This window comes from Thalassophryne amazonica, chromosome 15 (genome assembly GCF_902500255.1).
Source record: "Thalassophryne amazonica chromosome 15, fThaAma1.1, whole genome shotgun sequence".
Classification (NCBI taxonomy): domain Eukaryota; kingdom Metazoa; phylum Chordata; class Actinopteri; order Batrachoidiformes; family Batrachoididae; genus Thalassophryne; species Thalassophryne amazonica.
Window position 1 is genome coordinate 83,399,188 of NC_047117.1, and position 15,481 is coordinate 83,414,668.

Below are 15,481 nucleotides of genomic sequence, written 5' to 3' on the forward strand. Positions count from 1 at the left end.
CCCGGAGGAGAAAAGTGAGAGAGAGAGAGCGAGAGCGACTTCTCTTGTCACAAACTTTCATTTTGCAGTAATTGAGAAGTTTTTATGTGGACTTGGACTTATTGAACCCAGAAGGTGTGTTGAAATATACTTTATATCTGTCTTATTTACATATTCCTGTTTTCCACACGATGTGTTCGTGATTTGAGTCCGTCTACTTCCTGGATGTCTTGGTGGCGTTTAACATTAAACAACGTCTTTCATTTACTTATTTATTTTGCTGTTTTTTTTTTTTGCCATTCCTCATTTCCTGTTGTCTCTGACAAAAAGGGGCAGCTCTTAAAGTAAAATAACGCTTTGTAAATAAAAGGAGGAGTTGAGAACTTTACTTTCGTTTTTCGTCCTCGGTCTTCTTAGGTTTCGTTTCTTGTCGTCATGGCGGAGTGTATGGACGGTGAGCTTTCCCTGCTCAGTCTGGAGGACGAGCTGACCTGCAGCATCTGTCTGTCTGCCTTTGACTGTCCGGTGACTATCCCCTGTGGACACAACTTCTGCCAGAACTGTCTCCTGTCCTTCTGGACAGACACCTACAGCTGTCCTCAGTGCCGGTGCCACTTCCCCACCAAACCCGAGCTGAAGAAGAACACTGTCCTGGCAACTGTAGTCCACACCTTCAAGATGAAACAGACCAGGGCTGAGGACAAGGTAGACGAGGTCCAAGTTGAGAAAAAAGCCTTCATACATTGTGATACCTGTATGGAGGCAGAAGCTTTTCAGACCTGCTTCACCTGCATGGCCTCCTTCTGTGAGGAACACCTGAGACCTCACAGGGAGAACCCGAGATTTCATCTCCACCAGCTGAGTGAGTCAGTGATCGACCTCTCTGAACACATCTGTCCCGACCACCACAAGCTGTTGGAGCTCTTCTGCACCCAGCATGACCGCTTAATCTGCAGCCTCTGTCTCCAGCAAGCCCACAAAGGCTGCAACTTTACCACGACTGAGGAGCGGAGGAACGTCAATGAGGTGGGTGGATGTTATCTGACAAGTTCTCCAATTTTTGGAACCCATAAACAGGAATGAGAATCCTCTGCAGAGCCCCAGATATCTGTGTTTTGAGAATGGGTGACTGATCAACTGCAATAACTGCGATTAATATGAAGGATCCTTGAAGCATATGACTGTGCTGGATAAGGCATCATCTACGTGGCTATACTAAAATAAGAAATGGACGAAATGGGATGTAATGGAGCCTGATAATCTTGAAATGGGGGTAAAATGTAACAAAATGGAGCAGACTGACTCCAAATATGATTCAATTAAGTACTTTTTAATTTTTTTTTTAACCAAAATGGGGGTAAAAGGTAACGAAATGGAGCAGACTGACCCATTGGCTGACGTTTCAGCTCTTGAACACCAGATGGCAGACCTGTCCCTAGTACATGTACTGAGCGCATCTCACAAAAACAAACAAATGCCAAACATTTAAATAAAAGTACATATTTGGAGTCAGTCTGCTCCATTTAGTTACATTTTATCCCATTTCGTGATTATCAGTCCCTATTTCGCCCCATTTTAGTATGGCCCTCTAAGCACAGCTGTCTGACATGACATCGCAGGAGATGATTGGCCAAAATCTAACTATATTGTTAGATATATGTGTTTATCTTCTATTTTGCTATCTTGTTATTAAGTAATTGCTATAGTTAAATGGTTATACTTTTTATGAGTTTTTGTTATATTTTTAAACATGCATAACTCAACACATGAACTGGTTGTAACTGGTTAAGCTTCCAGCATACAACAAAGCAACTCTGGTTTCAATATTTGCCATGCAGAGCGGGCTTTAGGCAGGGCGGTGGAGTGGATTCCGCCCTCTCCCTACGGGAAGCCTATAAGTTAGGAGATACAAGAATGGCATCCACCCTTTGCCATGCCTACATTGCCTTTTTTAAAAAGTATTTGGCTTCTTTGTTTGTTTGCGGTTCTGATTGGGTGGAGCTCTTCTGCAAGTGAAGTCAGCAAGAACCCAAGCCTGTAATCTCACTGTAACTTTTAATAAATTTAACCTGAGAAATAGTTTCTGGACCTTAGTTAATAAAAAAGAACCGTGAGGAGATTTCATTGTTAACCAGTACAAATGCACACCATCCAGTACTGGTCTGGTAAAATGCTTCAGTGCATCCCTCGTATCACACCCATCATGCAAACTCGGCTTGCCGCAGGTCCAAGTGGAATGTTCATACCTGATTAAAACAATGTCACCTGTCTAGTCTCTGAGTGCTCTTATCACCTTTGACAGTTGCAACATATGAGAGAAATACCTTTTTTTAAACAGAGTAGGACCTGATCAACACTATGCTTGGAGACCACTTGGGAAGACCGGGGGCTGTTTGGAGGTGCTTCAGCAGTGGCATTCAGATGTCTGGTAGTACTTGATTGGCTGCACACCTGAATGATCCACTCAGCTTGAGGCAGATCAGGGAGAGATGGTAAAAGTGTAGGTCAGGTGGTACTTGAGGACTGGGTTGAGAACCACTCTAGAACTTTCACACCCAGTGAGCAATACATTGGTGACAGTGAGAAAGGAAAAACTCCTTGTACTTGGGTTTTGTCATTGTACAGGAAGAAACCTTGAGCAGACCAGACTCCTTGGGATGGCCATTTATTATGGTCATTCTGCCTAGATTAGGGGTGGGCAGTAATATGTTGTGAAGAGCCAAGATGGTGCAGGTTTTCCTTGAAACTGATTTCCTCAACAAGTAGTTTTACTCTTGAGCTTCTCCCCTCAATTTAAAGTCCTGATGACCTGTGACATCTCCTGCTGAGGTGATCAGTAGCAGCCTGCTGTATTTGCCCTTCAAGTTCACCGCGTTCTAGATGAAGGATTTATAACAGGAAAATTAAAGCTCAAACAACAAACATGGCTTATTATGGGAAACGGACAGAAAACTGAATGAACAATGAGAAGTTGTGGATTGTCCTCCCAGAGAACCGAGTGCATAGTGTATGTATATTTTTGCTGGATGTCGGTCATTCACGTTGGAGATAGCAAGTTGCTTAAACCAGTTGGACTTCTTATTGGTCTTTGGTTATGGAATTTTGCTACTACTGCAAGAGACCTCCTCCGTTCTAAAAAAAAAACAAAAAAAAAACTATAACTCCTATATGGTCTATATCTGGCAATGTCAGGATCTCAGTCACTCAGAAGTTCACGGCACACCAACTGGAAATCCTGTTGGTCCCACCAACATCACCCATCGATGTGGCTTCCACTGTATTATAGAATGTCTGGTTTGTCTGTGTATGTCGATATTAGTCAGTCACATAAAAGATATCCAGAAGTTCACATGAACTTGAAATCTCACAGGTCCCCAAAACATCTTGCCAGCCATCCATCCAGTGGAGTACGATTGCAAATACAGTGTTAAAACACAGTTTTGCAACTTGTCTGTTTCTAGTTTGATCTGAGAGCCAAGTTGGATGTTCTGGATGGAAAGATCACCAAGAATGAAAATTGTGTATCTCAGATGAGGGACATGCAGAACAAATTAAAGGTAAGCCCTAGCATTTTATTATTATTTATTTCATACTGTGCTGCATTGTTAATTTTTGTTGCTCAAACAAAAGGACTTAGGAATGACATGGAAATCTGTAGTCTCTTCTTGGGCTTTTTTTTTTTTTTACATATGACTCATGCATATCAAAAACACAGGTATCACAAGGCATAGTTCAAAAGACAAACCAAAAATGACAGGATAAAGCAAAGACAAAAAAAAACTCCTCCTGGCAACAACATGCTTTTATGCTCCCTAAGAGGAAGATCATTTATGGACCTGTAACCAGTCTGGAGTTCTTTCAGACCTTGATTCTCACAGCTCAGCCAAGGACATTTAGACAAAACAATCCTTCACTGATGTCTGCTGACATATCACAGACTTTGCTCTCCTGGTTACACCAAAACCCTGAATGAATGAATGAAATGATCAAATGCATAAAGGTAATGCAATTAAATGGATGAGATATGAAAAAAATTACAACATACCCTCCTCTGAGAGTCCAAACTCTCATAAATGAATCAGCCCCAGCAGAATAACAGACTCACTCATCATCCAAAACAATTAGTAAAAACATAAGGATTTGACTATTAACCTACTGTACCCTCTTTTACTTGCATTAACAAATAATTTCAAATGTCAGAATTTAAAGGCAGTTTCTCCGTCCTATACAACACTGAAATATACCAAAAATTAATCTTATTAAACACAACACCAAAGACATTAGTGTATAAATAACTCATAATTTCAAGAATTAACTGCAAACAAACTGTAACTGCAAAGTCAAAAAGATTGTGTTAATTTTATGTGAGGTCATTCCTAAATAAAACCTGCACCCAAAAGTAAACAATCAGAAACTACTGCAATGAATATAGAGACTATAGGCAGGGGTGCACATAACTGGTACTCATTGATGCACAGCGGAGGGAAACACTTTTCCTACAGTCTGTTATTGCTTTCTTCTTATGAAGTGCTTCCCTCGTGTTTTCTACTACGCATAATTTATTTTTAGCTCGCACAAGCACCATGAGTACCAGTTATGTGCACCCCTGACTATAGGAGTATGTGGTATGAAAACCAAACAACGCATGGACTATGGAATGGAATAATACCAGGTGAAGATTGTAGATTTGTGATTCAGGTATTGACCTTCAGTGAACAGATCTGAAAAAGAATGTAGTCCAATGTAGCTAAAATAAGATGGTTATTAAAGGGTTCATATTCTGTAAAACCAGTTTTATCTAGCTTTTACATCATTATGTTTGCGGTTTCATGTTAAACATCTCCAAAGTCCCACAATTCTCAGTGTTTTCACAAAAAATACTATAAACATAATTTAGGTCTGATACAGCTTGTTTGTGGGTTGTGTGACATGTAACAGGAATATCCTAAAATGTTTCCATAGGAATGAGGCTCAGGTTCAGAGGTGACTAAACATAAGCTTCACAAAATAGACATACAATGGGCGATTGAGAAGTTTTGAGTCTGACCCAAAAAATAAAGACGTGGTTCTCCATCTTGTTGCATTCTGAGAAACCAACATTTCTCAAAAATGTGTAAAGCTTTGACTCACTTGGTGCAATGTTGAGAAACGTTGGTTTCCCAGAATGCAAAAGATAGAGGACCCACGCCCTACTTTATCTGGCTCAGGCTCAAAACTTCTCAATCGGCCCTCGTATGCTGCTGCTATGCTGTTTAAAAAAAAAATAATAATAATTTTTACACCTCATTAACTTTACACGTGGTCTTTCCACAGGACTCGGCAACCAACAAGAAGAGTGCTTTGACTGCTGTGTATCAGGAGATGAAGGACATGTTGGCCCAAGATGAGCGTGAGGCTCTGAATGTGGTGGAGAGTGAGCTGGAGAGCGGTCAGACAAAAATCAGAGGATTCATGAAGAAGTTCACAGATAACATCGACAAAATGAGCAAAGCCAAAGATGAAATCAGTAATTTGCTAAGTCAGAGTCAAACCCTGACCTTCCTCGAGGTGAGAGAACCTTGATGATCAACACGTAAAATTCTAAACTGATTAAACAGTATGTGTTCTCAACTGGTCAACACCTGAAAAAAATGTTGATATATTAGGTCATGTTTTGTCCTGAGTGTTAACAAGCACAGAGGTGTGGCTTTTAAGAAATTATTCATTGATGTGGAAGTGGAAATATGCTACCACATTGATGTGGCCATTATACAGTAGTGTTTAGAATAATAGTAGTGCTATGTGACTAAAAAGATTAATCCAGGTTTTGAGTATATTTCTTATTGTTACATGGGAAACAAGGTACCAGTAGATTCAGTAGATTCTCACAAATACAACAAGACCAAGCATTCCTGATATGCACACTCTTAAGGCTATGAAATTGGGCTATTAGTAAAAAAAAAAAAAAAAAAGTAGAAAAGGGGGTGTTCACAATAATAGTAGCATCTGCTGTTGACGCTACAAACTCAAAACTATTATGTTCAAACTGCTTTTTTAGCAATCCTGTGAATCACTAAACTAGTATTTAGTTGTATAACCACAGTTTTTCATGATTTATTCACATCTGCGAAGCATTAATTTTGTTGGTTTGGAACCAAGATTTTGCTCATTTACTAGTGTGCTTGGGGTCATTGTCTTGTTGAAACACCCATTTCAAGGGCATGTCCTCTTCAGCATAGGGCAACATGACCTCTTCAAGTATTTTGACATATCCAAACTGATCCATGATACCTGGTATGCGATATATAGGCCCAACACCATAGTAGGAGAAACATGCCCATATCATGATGCTTGCACCACCATGCTTCACTGTCTTCACTGTGAACTGTGGCTTGAATTCAGAGTTTGGGGGTCGTCTCACAAACTGTCTGCGGCCCTTGGACCCAAAAAGAACTATTTTACTCGCATCAGTCCACAAAATATTCCTCCATTTCTCTTTAGGCCAGTTGATGTGTTCTTTGGCAAATTGTAACCTCTTCTGCACATGTCTTTTATTTAACAGAGGGACTTTGCGGGGGATTCTTGCAAATAAATTAGCTTCACACAGGGGTCTTCTAACTGTCACAGCACTTACAGGTAACTCCAGACTGTCTTTGATCATCCTGGAGCTGATCAATGGGTGATCCTTTGCCATTCTGGTTATTCGTCTATCCGTTTTGGTGGTTGTTTTCTGTTTTCTTCCACGCGTCTGTTTTTTTTTTTTTTTTTTTTTTGTCCATTTTAAAGCATTGGAGATCATTGTAGATGAACAGCCTATAATTTTTTGCACCTGCGTATAAGTTTTCCCCTCTCTAATCAACTTTTTCATCAAACTATGCTGTTCTTCTGAACAATGTCTTGAACGTCCCATTTTCCTCAGGCTTTCAAAGAGAAAAGCATGTTCAACAGGTGCTGGCTTCATCCTTAATTAGGGGACACCTGATTCACACCTGTTTGTTCCACAAAATTAATGAACTCACTGACTGAATGCCACACTACTATTATTGTGAACACCCCCTTTTCTACTTTTTTTTTACTAATAGCCCAGTTTCATAGCCTTAAGAGTGTGCATATCATGAATGCTTGGTCTTGTTGGATTTGTGAGAGTCTACTGAATCTACTGGTACCTTGTTTCCCATGTAACAATAAGAAATATACTCAAAACCTGGATTAATCTTTTTAGTCACATAGCACTACTATTATTCTGAACACTACTGTACGTCATGGAAACATGCAGAGTAAGTCCCTTCAGCTTCTGGCTTTTTTCCCCTCATGGATCTACATGTTGATTTGGCAGGAGTTTTACATTGGATGTACTTACCGATGCAACTCCACATTACATGGAGAATGAGCAGCGGTGGTCTTGAACCACTTGGCAAACATGCAAATGGGCCAAATTTTGTTCCTGGCTTGCATGAATCTTCTCTGTGTTTGAACAAACACAACTTAGTAACTGATTTTGGATAAAACAAACAAACGGAAAGTTTCTTGTTCCACACAGGCTGCAGTTGACCTGCCTGCAGCTGTAAAGTTTGAACCTTTTGTCCCTCGAGTCAACCTGGACTCCAAGAAAGTGACGGCAGTTCAGACCTCTGCTGTTGGCCTGAAGAAGCATCTGACAGAGGTCTTTAAGCAACCGTTTGAGGCCCGACTACCACTACCAGGTGCATGTGCAGGTTCTTTCAAGTCAAACATTCTGTAGTTCAAGATATTTTATGAACAGCGAAGTCAATTCTGTTGTCTGTTTTTGTTTCAGAAGTTAACACTGGTATCGTTCAAACTGGTGAGAAAATACTCTTGTGGCAATCAAATCAAGACAATCATTTTAAATACACTGAACAAAAATATAAACGCAACACTTCTGTTTTTGCTCCCCTTTTTCATGAGCTGAACTCAAAGATGTAAAACTTTCTGTATACACAAAAGACCTCTTTCGCTCAAATATTGTTCACAAATCTGTCTAAATCTGTTAATGAGCACTTCTTTGCCTAGATAATTCATCCCACCTCACAGGTGTGGCATATCAAGATGCTAATTAGACAGCATGATTATTGCATAGGTGTGCCTTAGGATGTCACAATAAAAGGCCACTGTGAAATGTTCAGTTTGATCACACAGCACAATGCCACAAATGTCACAAGTTATGAGGGAAAGTGCAATTGGCATGCTGACTGCAGGAATGTCCTCCAGAGCTGTTGCCCATGAATTGAATGTTCATTTCTCTACCACAAGTCATCTCCAAAGGCGTTTCAGAGAATTTGGCAGTACATCCAACCGGCCTCACAACTACAGACCACGTGTAACCACACCAGCCCAGGACCTCTACATTCAGCATGTTCACCTCAAGATTGTCTGAGACCAGCCAACCAGATAGCTGCTGCAACAGTCGGTTTACAGAACCAAAAGATTTCTCTTTCAAAAGATTTCACATATTGTCAGAAACCGTCTCAGGGAAGCTCATCTCCATGCTCGTCATCCTTATCGGAGTCTCGACCTGCGAAGGAGATTTGTTGCACTGCATGAGACAAACTGTGGTCACACCAAATACTGGTTTTCTGAAATCCCCCCCCCCCAATAAAGCAAAACTGCACATTTTAGAGTGGCCTTTTATTGTGGCCAGCCTAAGGCACACGTGTATATTCCCCAAATTGGTGCAGATTTTGTGGTATTGGCGGTGTAACTGTTGTACATGGTGTACACGTGGATAGTACGGTGATTTTAATCAGAGTATTTTGATGTTGTATTTAGGTGAATTCACTGTCAACACTGACAGACAAACACCAATGATGCCAAGTGAAGGACCAGTTCCTCCCTTGGGATATTTTCGTTCTCATTTACACCATTTAGCACCTGACCGCCCATGTGGTATATACAGTCTCTTTTCTACAAAGTATACGTGTTTTATTCTTGTTTTTTTTTCAACGCAAAACATATTTTGAAGAAGGGATGGCACGCTGATGCACAGTTCACTAATCAAGAGTGTTTTTTTTTTTGCCTACCCTTGTTTTAGAATTTATGGGACCTCCTGGACATCCTAACTTTGTCCATTTCCTCATCCCTGGGAATCAACCTATGACCAGGCCAGGCCAAAAGAAAAAAGTTCAACGTAAGAGCTCTCTCACGCTCTCTTTTTCTCTCTCTCCCTTTTTATTTGCATTCAGTCCCATGTATCCATGGGTTTGAACAACATAAATCAGTTTTGATAGGATTAGGACTGAATCATAAGAAGCTAAAAACAAAGTGATTTGATTTTCAGGAATATTTTTTAAAGGTCAAGGCTACGGGCCATGGTCAAATATTTGGCCCAATGCTTACATATCTTTAGGGGCAGCTTCAGATGGCTGTTAGAGGAATTTGCTCCATCTACACATATTGTTATTGTTAAACACTAATATGAAGTTGCAATTAGGGATATAGTGCATCCAGAAAGTATTCACAGTGTGTTGTCATGTCTGCTGCTCCCGTTTTGGGTCGGGGTCACCACTGTGGATACAGCAAGATCCACATTGGTATTTGGCACAAGTTTTACGCCAGATGCCCTTCCTGACGCAACTCCAGTTTTACCTGGAGGAACCACAACGTATTCACAGTGCTTCACTTTTTCCACATTCTATGTTACAGCCTTATTCCAAAATGGAGTAAATTAATTTTTCCCCTCAAAATTTTACTCACGACACCCCATAATGACAATATGAAAAATGTTTTTTGTTTTAATTTTTGCAAATTTATTAAAAATGAAAAACTAAGAAATCACATATATGTAAGTATTCACACCCTTTGTTCAATACTTTGTTGATGCACCTTTGGCAGAAATTACAGCTTCATGTCTTCTTGAATATGATGCCACACTCTAGGTGCACCTATCTTTGGTCAGTTTTGTCCATTCCTCTTTGCAGCACCTCTCAAGCTCCATCAGGTTGGGTGGGGAGTGTCTATGTACAGCCATGTGCCTTTTACTAAGGAGTGGCTTCCGTCTGGCCACTCTACCATACAGGACTAATTGGTGGATTGCTGCAGAGGTGGTTGTCCTTCTGGAAGGTTCTCCTCTCTCCACAGAGGAATGCTGGAGATCTGACAGAGTGACCATCAGTTTCTTGGTCACCTCCCTGATTAAGGTCCTTCTCCCTTGATCACTCAGTTTAGATGGGCAGCCAGCTCTAGGAAGAGTCCTGGTGGATCTGAACACCTTTCATTTATGGATGATGGAGGCCACTGTGCTCATAGGGACCTTCAAAGCAGCAGAAATGTTTCTGTACCCTTTCCCAGATTTGTGCCTCAAGGCAATCCTGTCTCAGAGGTCTACAGACAATTCCTTTGACTTCATGCTTGGTTTGTGGTCTGAGGGACCTTATATGTAGACAGGTGTGTGTCTTTCCAAATCATGTCCAGTCAACTGAATTTACCCCAGGTGGACTCCAATTAAGCTGTAGAAACATCTCAAGGATGATCAGTGGAAACAGGATGCACCTGAGCTCAATTTTGAGCTTCATGGCAAAGACTGTGAATACCTATGTGCATACAATTTGAGTTTTTTTTTTTTTTTTTTTTTTTTTTAACACATTTGCAAAAATCCCCAAAAATGTTATCCACATCATTATAGGGTATTGTGTGTAGAATTTTGAGTGGAAAAAAAATGAATTTAATACGTTTTGGAATAAGGCTGTAACATAACAAAATGTGGAAAAAGTGAAGCGCTGTGAATATTTTCCAGATGCACTGTAGGTATTGAAACATGGTATTAAAAGGGCCGCGGTGCTAGCTTACTAAAGACTGGAGCTTTGATAAGCCCCGCCCCTTAACGGTACTGCTGTCAGTACTGGAGAAATTAAAGAAACAAATTTAGAGCTCTCTCTCCTTTAGCGCCTGTCGTGCAGAGATGAAGGCAGCGCCTCTTGTCACACATCACAGCTTGTCTCTGTCTCACGCTCTCTGTCTTCCTGCGCTGGCAGCTTGTGTTTATGTGCATGTGTCTATACATTTGTCCGTCTGTCTTCCCGACTGTATGTGTTTGCGCGACTGCCTGTCTCTTTCTCGCTGAGAGTATGCACGTGCATGTGTCTTGTGTGTGCACTCTGTGGACACACAGGCCTTAATTGTGCATGAACGAGAGAGAGAGAGTAGCGTCTGTCTCTCTCTCTCAAAAGTATGGTTGCATTTGACTTATGTGCTATATAGAAAATAAAGCATTGTAAATTCTGTTCTTAATTTAATTATTTTGTTCTCCAAAAAGTACCTATAAGAATACCTTTAAAGGACCGGGGCAATACACAGCACAGACAACAGTAGCGATGTTAAAATCTCATCCCGAGTCATAAGCACCTTTCTATTGGTACATGACATTTGACCTTGGAACAGTTTGGAGCGAGTATGGATTTTACTTGTTGGAAGGTTTGTGCGTCAGATGGGATTCATCAGATGTCGCTGACACACAGAACCTTTTATTATGGTATCATGCATTCATAAAGAATTAATCTGCAGGAATCTATATTGTCAAACTTTAATTGTTTTTAACGTCTTCATCAGTACACCTGTATGCTACTGAGTCATTTCCATGAAATCTAAATATTCTGAGTAAGAAGTGTGAACAGTTTGAAACAAGTATTCAAGTAATAAATCACCACCTGAAGCTCCTCTCAGTCAGGTGTGCCCAGTTGTTTGTTGAATTCATCTGCTTTTAAACTTATTCATCTACCAAGATCTACTGGTCCAAATAGGGAGCTGTAGACATTTACTGATGGCCTACTTATATATTTAAATGTAAAAAAAACAAAAAACAAAGAGAAAAACCCAACATCTATATACAAATAGCCAAGCGGCCTTTGTGTGCATGTGTATGGCTTTGATCACAGAGAAACTGGGGAGAGCTGACATTTGCTGTTTGGTCTGCTTATGTATTTTGGGTCAAGGATGAATGAAGTGATAATGTAAAGTTGATAGGACTAGTATCTTTGAAGACATTAGGGACATTAGCGAACAACAGTGAACAGTGGACGTTGATATAATCAATCAGTTCCTCATAATCAGACAAGCTCTGAACAAAGGAAATATCTCAACCTTACCAGTTGTAAAAAATGACATAAACTAAATGTGCCAAAAAATAAATGCAATTATTCACTAAACTTTCTCATTTTAATTTCCTGCACTTTCACTTAAAATCATTACAGAAACTGCATAATTTATTATCACCCTTGAGAAATATCAGCTACCTCTTTGATGTACACTACCCAATCTAGAGCCCGTGGATCCCCACAGGCAATGTGCTAGTTTTTTTAAGTTGGAAAAGTGGAAATAAATGTATTTATCTTCCTTACTAGTACTGCCAACTGTTTTGATCATTTGGCTTCATTAATGTGAATATTTTGTAGTTTCTTTACTTCTCTGTGATAATAAACTGAATATCTTCGGGTGACGGACAAAACAAGACATTTGATGATGTCATCTTTGGTTGTGGGAAATACTGATCAACATTGTTAACAGTTTTATGGACAAAAACTAATTGACTTATTGCAAATTAACTGATAATGAAAAAAAGTTGTTAGTTGAAGCCAAAACATATTAAGAATTAAATATTTTACAAGAACTGAGATGTAATGATGTGGCTTTCTCTTTCAGAATGTTAACATAAGTTTAACGTCATGCCTCCTTCTATCCTCCTTATTTATCTGGGTGTGGGATTGGAACTCAGAATGTACTGGCTGCACACCCTGTGTGGCTGAGTTAATGTTAACATGCAATAATTTGTAATTTCTCACTTGATACTGTTTAGTGTAACATCTGTTATTCTTTTCACTGTAATTGTCATTTAACACTTTCCAGCTCTTCAGAAACTTCACTCCAGTTACAAAACAACCTTTTCATCTTTCTTCATTTAGAAGAACCTAAAAAGCCTCCGCAACCTCTCAGACATAATAAGAATCATGCCCGGTCCATGGAGAACATAAACTTAGACTTCAGCAAGCAACCTCTAAGAAGTCCAACTGCAGAGAAACCCAAACAGGAACTCAAAAAGATGCCCAAAGAGGAACCCAAAGAGGAACTCAGAGAGACACCAGGTGCAGAACATCCACAACTTATAGCTGTCATAATGCAAAGTATTAAACACGGAAGAGAACTTCAAATTATTTTGAAAGAATTATGACATGACCTCAGATTTTCATATACTGAACCTGAACGATGTTACAAATGAGCGTTGTCTCCCTTTGTTGTAGAAACTTCAGTTATTCCTCCAAATGTGGCATGTGCTGAAAAAAGAAACGACCTGCTCAAATGTAAGTGAACCAGATGTTGTCCTTCTCATGTTAATAGAAACAGGTGTTTTTATATGACTGGGCTTTTATTTTTTTATTTGAATTTTTTTCAATACAGACAGCACGGTACTCACTTTGGATCCAAGAACTGCTCACAAACGCATCATACTGAGTGAGGGCTTCACAAAGGCAGATGTGTCAGATGAGCCTGCAGACTACCCCGACTGCCCGGAACGCTTCACCGTCTGCTCCCAGGTGCTCACCACCAAGGGTTTTTCGCGGGGGCGCCACTACTGGGAAGTGAAACTAAGCAGTAATAACTTCCTTGGCATCGGTTTAGCTTATGGCAGCATTGACCGCAAAGGTCCCACCAGCCGACTGGGCCGCAATTGCCAGTCCTGGTGTATCGAGTGGTTTAATGTGCGACTCTCAGCTTGGCATAACAGCACTGAGGTTGTCCTCCACAATCCCAATCCAAAACGCATAGGCGTGCTGGTGGATTGTGAGGAGGGAACAGCTACCTTCTACGGTGTGGCAGACAGGGCCTATCCTTTCCATTGCTTTGTCTTTCCCTTTACTGAGGCTGTGTTTCCAGCTTTCTGGATATTTTCAAGTGGATCATCCATTTCTTTGTGCAAGCTGCAGCCATAATGGGAATATGCACCAAAATGTTTGCAAATGACACAAACACTGACTCTTAAATGTAACTGCTTTTGTGGCCTTTATGCACAATAATGTATTAGAATTAATCAGCTACAATTACATTCTGTGTGCATATTGGGCAGATCTTATGATTGTGAAATCAAAATTCTTAGAATATTTAAGATACTTCAGATTGGCTAAGAACATATTGTCATACATGTGAGCTAACAACACTGATTACTGTCTTTTGCATACATTTTGTGGATTTTTCCATGTCTGCATGCTATTTCCATGCATGCAGACATTGTTGTACTATGTGCCAAAGGGATGAATGAAATGGAATATACACCTGAGGGTGCAGGTTTTTTTCTTCTCATATGTTTTGAATCACTGTGGTGGACAGCGGTGGATAGAGCGATTGTGAAATCAAATGGGAAGATGGCTTTTTCAGGGGAAAAACAAAGGTGGAGAGATGGAGCAATGACTAGTGCCACAATAATTATTTTCATTGTTATTAATCTGTTGATTTAACATGTAATTAGTTGAAGTATTAGCCTATGGAATGTCAGGGAAAAAAACTGTAAATTATGTGGGTGGAATAAGTCTTTAATATCTAGCAGCATTTCATCTAAATATTTATAGTGTGCATTTTCTTTGGGATCAACATGAAGCACAGTCACAATGTCTTAGCAGTCGAGAGTGTGTGGTAACTTGGGTCCCTGGTGAAAAATACATATTTGATGATTGAGACTGGGCTTCACCTTGACGTTTAAAAATTGTATTTTTGGTCCTGTTTGAATTAATGCACCCAAACTATCAAACATTCTCCAAATGCACTGATCACGATTTAATGGCCTTGGAATTTGAGCCCAGTTTGAGGAGTTTCTGTCTGTGGTTCTTCCTTGCTGAACCCTAGTTTAAGGTTCACATTGATGCAAGAAAATGAGGGAAAAGGTGGAACTGGCTTCGTAACAGCATCATGACCCACGTTGTAGTCAAGTCACAAACCTTCAAGAAAGGCTGAGGCTTTAATCCTGTACGGCCCAAGCTTTGATCTCTCAGTACCTAGGCAGAGGCTTTGACCTCCCAAGAATCAGGCTTTGACCTCTAAATACCCAGGCTAAAAATTTGATTCCCCAAGGCCCATACTTTGACTCCTCCAGGCCCAGGCTTTGAACCCTCAAGGCCCAAGCTCGATTCTCCCAAGGCTCAAGCTGAGGCTTTGATCCCTCAAGGCCCAGGCTGATGCTTTGAACCTCCAAAGGCTGGGCAGAGACTTGAAACCACAAAGTCAAGGCATAAATAGAAAACAAATAAAGTTGTGTGTATGTAGGGGGAGGGGGGTGATCATGCAAAGATGGATTTTCACACAAAAAGACTCAAAAACATGGACCTTTTTTCCATAATGTGTATTGTCGCATTGAAAGGAGCCAGTCGAGGTGGTTTGGGCACCTGGTGAGAATGCCCCCTGGTCGTCTCCCTAGGGAGGTCTTCCAGGCACATCCAACTGGGAGGAGGCCACGGGGAAGACCTAGGACATGCTGGACAGATTGTATTTCCCAGCTGACTTGGGTACACTTTGGGATCCCCAGGGA

General features: G+C 40.4%; 1 protein-coding gene across 1 annotated transcript; it reads left to right on the plus strand.

Moving 5' to 3' along the window:
- LOC117526653 (E3 ubiquitin/ISG15 ligase TRIM25-like) lies at positions 1–13,913 on the plus strand. The gene is made up of 11 exons (XM_034188708.1): positions 1–114; positions 397–1,005; positions 3,441–3,536; positions 5,293–5,526; positions 7,499–7,661; positions 7,754–7,780; positions 8,746–8,920; positions 8,976–9,103; positions 12,870–13,049; positions 13,206–13,265; positions 13,363–13,913. The coding sequence occupies exons 2-11, from the start codon at positions 415–417 to the stop codon at positions 13,893–13,895; spliced, it is 2,187 nt and encodes a 728-aa protein (XP_034044599.1). The 5' UTR covers positions 1–114; positions 397–414; the 3' UTR covers positions 13,896–13,913.
- Positions 13,914–15,481: the final 1,568 nt, after the last annotated feature.

Bases quoted from the DNA above. Each gene is read 5' to 3' on its own strand.
- LOC117526653 (XM_034188708.1), top strand. From the start codon at position 415: ATGGCGGAGTGTATGGACGGTGAGCTTTCCCTGCTCAGTCTGGAGGAC. The intron at 7,662-7,753 runs GTGCATGTGCAG...TTTTTGTTTCAG, and splicing joins GGCCCGACTACCACTACCAG to AAGTTAACACTGGTATCGTT. The intron at 8,921-8,975 runs GCAAAACATATT...TCACTAATCAAG, and splicing joins ATTCTTGTTTTTTTTTCAAC to AGTGTTTTTTTTTTTGCCTA.